Source organism: Equus quagga, chromosome 15 (genome assembly GCF_021613505.1).
Source record: "Equus quagga isolate Etosha38 chromosome 15, UCLA_HA_Equagga_1.0, whole genome shotgun sequence".
NCBI lineage: Eukaryota > Metazoa > Chordata > Mammalia > Perissodactyla > Equidae > Equus > Equus quagga.
The window spans coordinates 36,193,802-36,195,403 of record NC_060281.1 but is presented as its reverse complement, the minus strand read 5'-3'; the positions used below and the strand labels follow the sequence as shown (position 1 = coordinate 36,195,403).

The 1,602-nt window shown below is 37.3% G+C and overlaps 1 protein-coding gene across 1 annotated transcript; it reads right to left on the bottom strand.

The window, feature by feature from the left end:
* Positions 1–253: 253 nt before the first annotated feature.
* Positions 254–1,207, bottom strand: LOC124227382 (olfactory receptor 2W1). The gene has a single exon (XM_046641358.1). It carries the CDS (start codon positions 1,205–1,207, stop codon positions 254–256), a length of 954 nt encoding a protein of 317 aa, XP_046497314.1.
* Between the last annotated feature and the right edge of the window lie 395 nt (positions 1,208–1,602).

The window sequence follows — 1,602 nt, the reverse complement described above, 5'->3', positions numbered from 1 at the left end:
GAAGTCCTGTAATCTGTTTTCCCTGAAGATATGCAATGATTAGAAGCATAGCAGAGCTAAGTATTATGGTTATAATGTTGTTTGCATCCACAAAATGTTTGTTTACAAGAATTATTATATCAATTGATTTCTATGATCTAAGAATTACTTGCCTTAATAAAAATGAAAGACAACTGGATAACCTATGTCACTGTCTTATCAAACTATAAAACATATTTCATTGCCTTATCCACTTGAATATTTTTATATGACTTCAAGTTCCCCTTTGATTTTGTAGTTTCATGGTCAACCTTACCATCTTCTTCAGTGCATCCTTCATGTCCTTATTCCTTAAGGTGTAAATGAGAGGGTTGAGACTTGGAGTGATGATGGTGTAAAAGAGGGTGAGGAACTTGCCCTGGTCTTTGGAGGCACTGTTACCTGGTTGCAGGTACATGTAAATAATAGTTCCGTAGAAGATGGACACCACAGTGAGATGAGAACCACAGGTATTAATTGCTTTTCGTTGTCCTGCTTTTGACTTCATTCTCAGCACAGCTTTGGCAATGTAGCCATAGGATATGAGAATAAGGATGAGGGGTGTAAGGACGATGACAATGCCTAGAGCAAAGACAGACATTTCCACTGTTGTGGTGTCTATGCAAGCTATCTTGACCATAGCTGGCAACTCACACAAGAAGTGATCCAGAAGTTTGTTTCCACATCTAGGCAGATTCAGGGTGAGTGTACATAATACTACAGAGTTGGCCAAACTAATACTCCAGACCATGAGAATCATCTTGAGACACAGATGTGGGTTCATGATTATCAAATAATGCAAAGGCTTACAAATAGCTGTAAAACGATCATAGGACATCACAGCCAGGAGAAGACACTCAATGGAGCCCAAACACATATAAACATAGAGTGGAATGACACAGCCCACATAGCTGATGGTCTTATCAGGTCCCCACAAGTTAACCATCATCTGAGGGATGATGCTGGTTGTGAAACATAGATCCAGGAGAGAGAAATTCCTGAGGAAAAAGTACATTGGTGTGTGGAGATGGGAATCCAGGAGAGATGCAAGAATGATGGCTGTGTTACCCACCAATGTAATTAGGTAGAAGATGGTGACAACTCCTGACAGGACCACCTCCAGTTTGGGATGGTCAGAGAAGCCAAGCAGAATAAAACCATGTAGAGAAGTATAATTGCTTTGGTCCATAGTCCTTCAATGCTCAAATCCTAGAATGATAAGAGTAGGAGGAAAGGAGGGGAAGGAGGAGGAGAATGATAATAATAATAATAATAATAACAATAATAAATTTGTCAACATAGACTATCTAAATAGGTGAAATACAGAAGTAAATGGAGAGAACTTATATTAATAATTAAAAAAATTAATGGTAAAAGTAAAAATTATAGCCAAGTAATCGGATATTATTGTAGATTCTTTTATGGTCATAAGTTTCATGTTATATTTTTATCTAGGTGACCTTGAGGTGTTCACTCTTAAACTCAGTGTCCGAATTCTCTCATATGTAAATTTGGCAGTTTGGACTAAATCTGTTTTTAAAATGATGTTACTCTATATTCTCTATAAAGCTTGTTACTTGATGT

Bases quoted from the DNA above. Each gene is read 5' to 3' on its own strand.
- LOC124227382 (XM_046641358.1), bottom strand. From the start codon at position 1,207: ATGGACCAAAGCAATTATACTTCTCTACATGGTTTTATTCTGCTTGGC.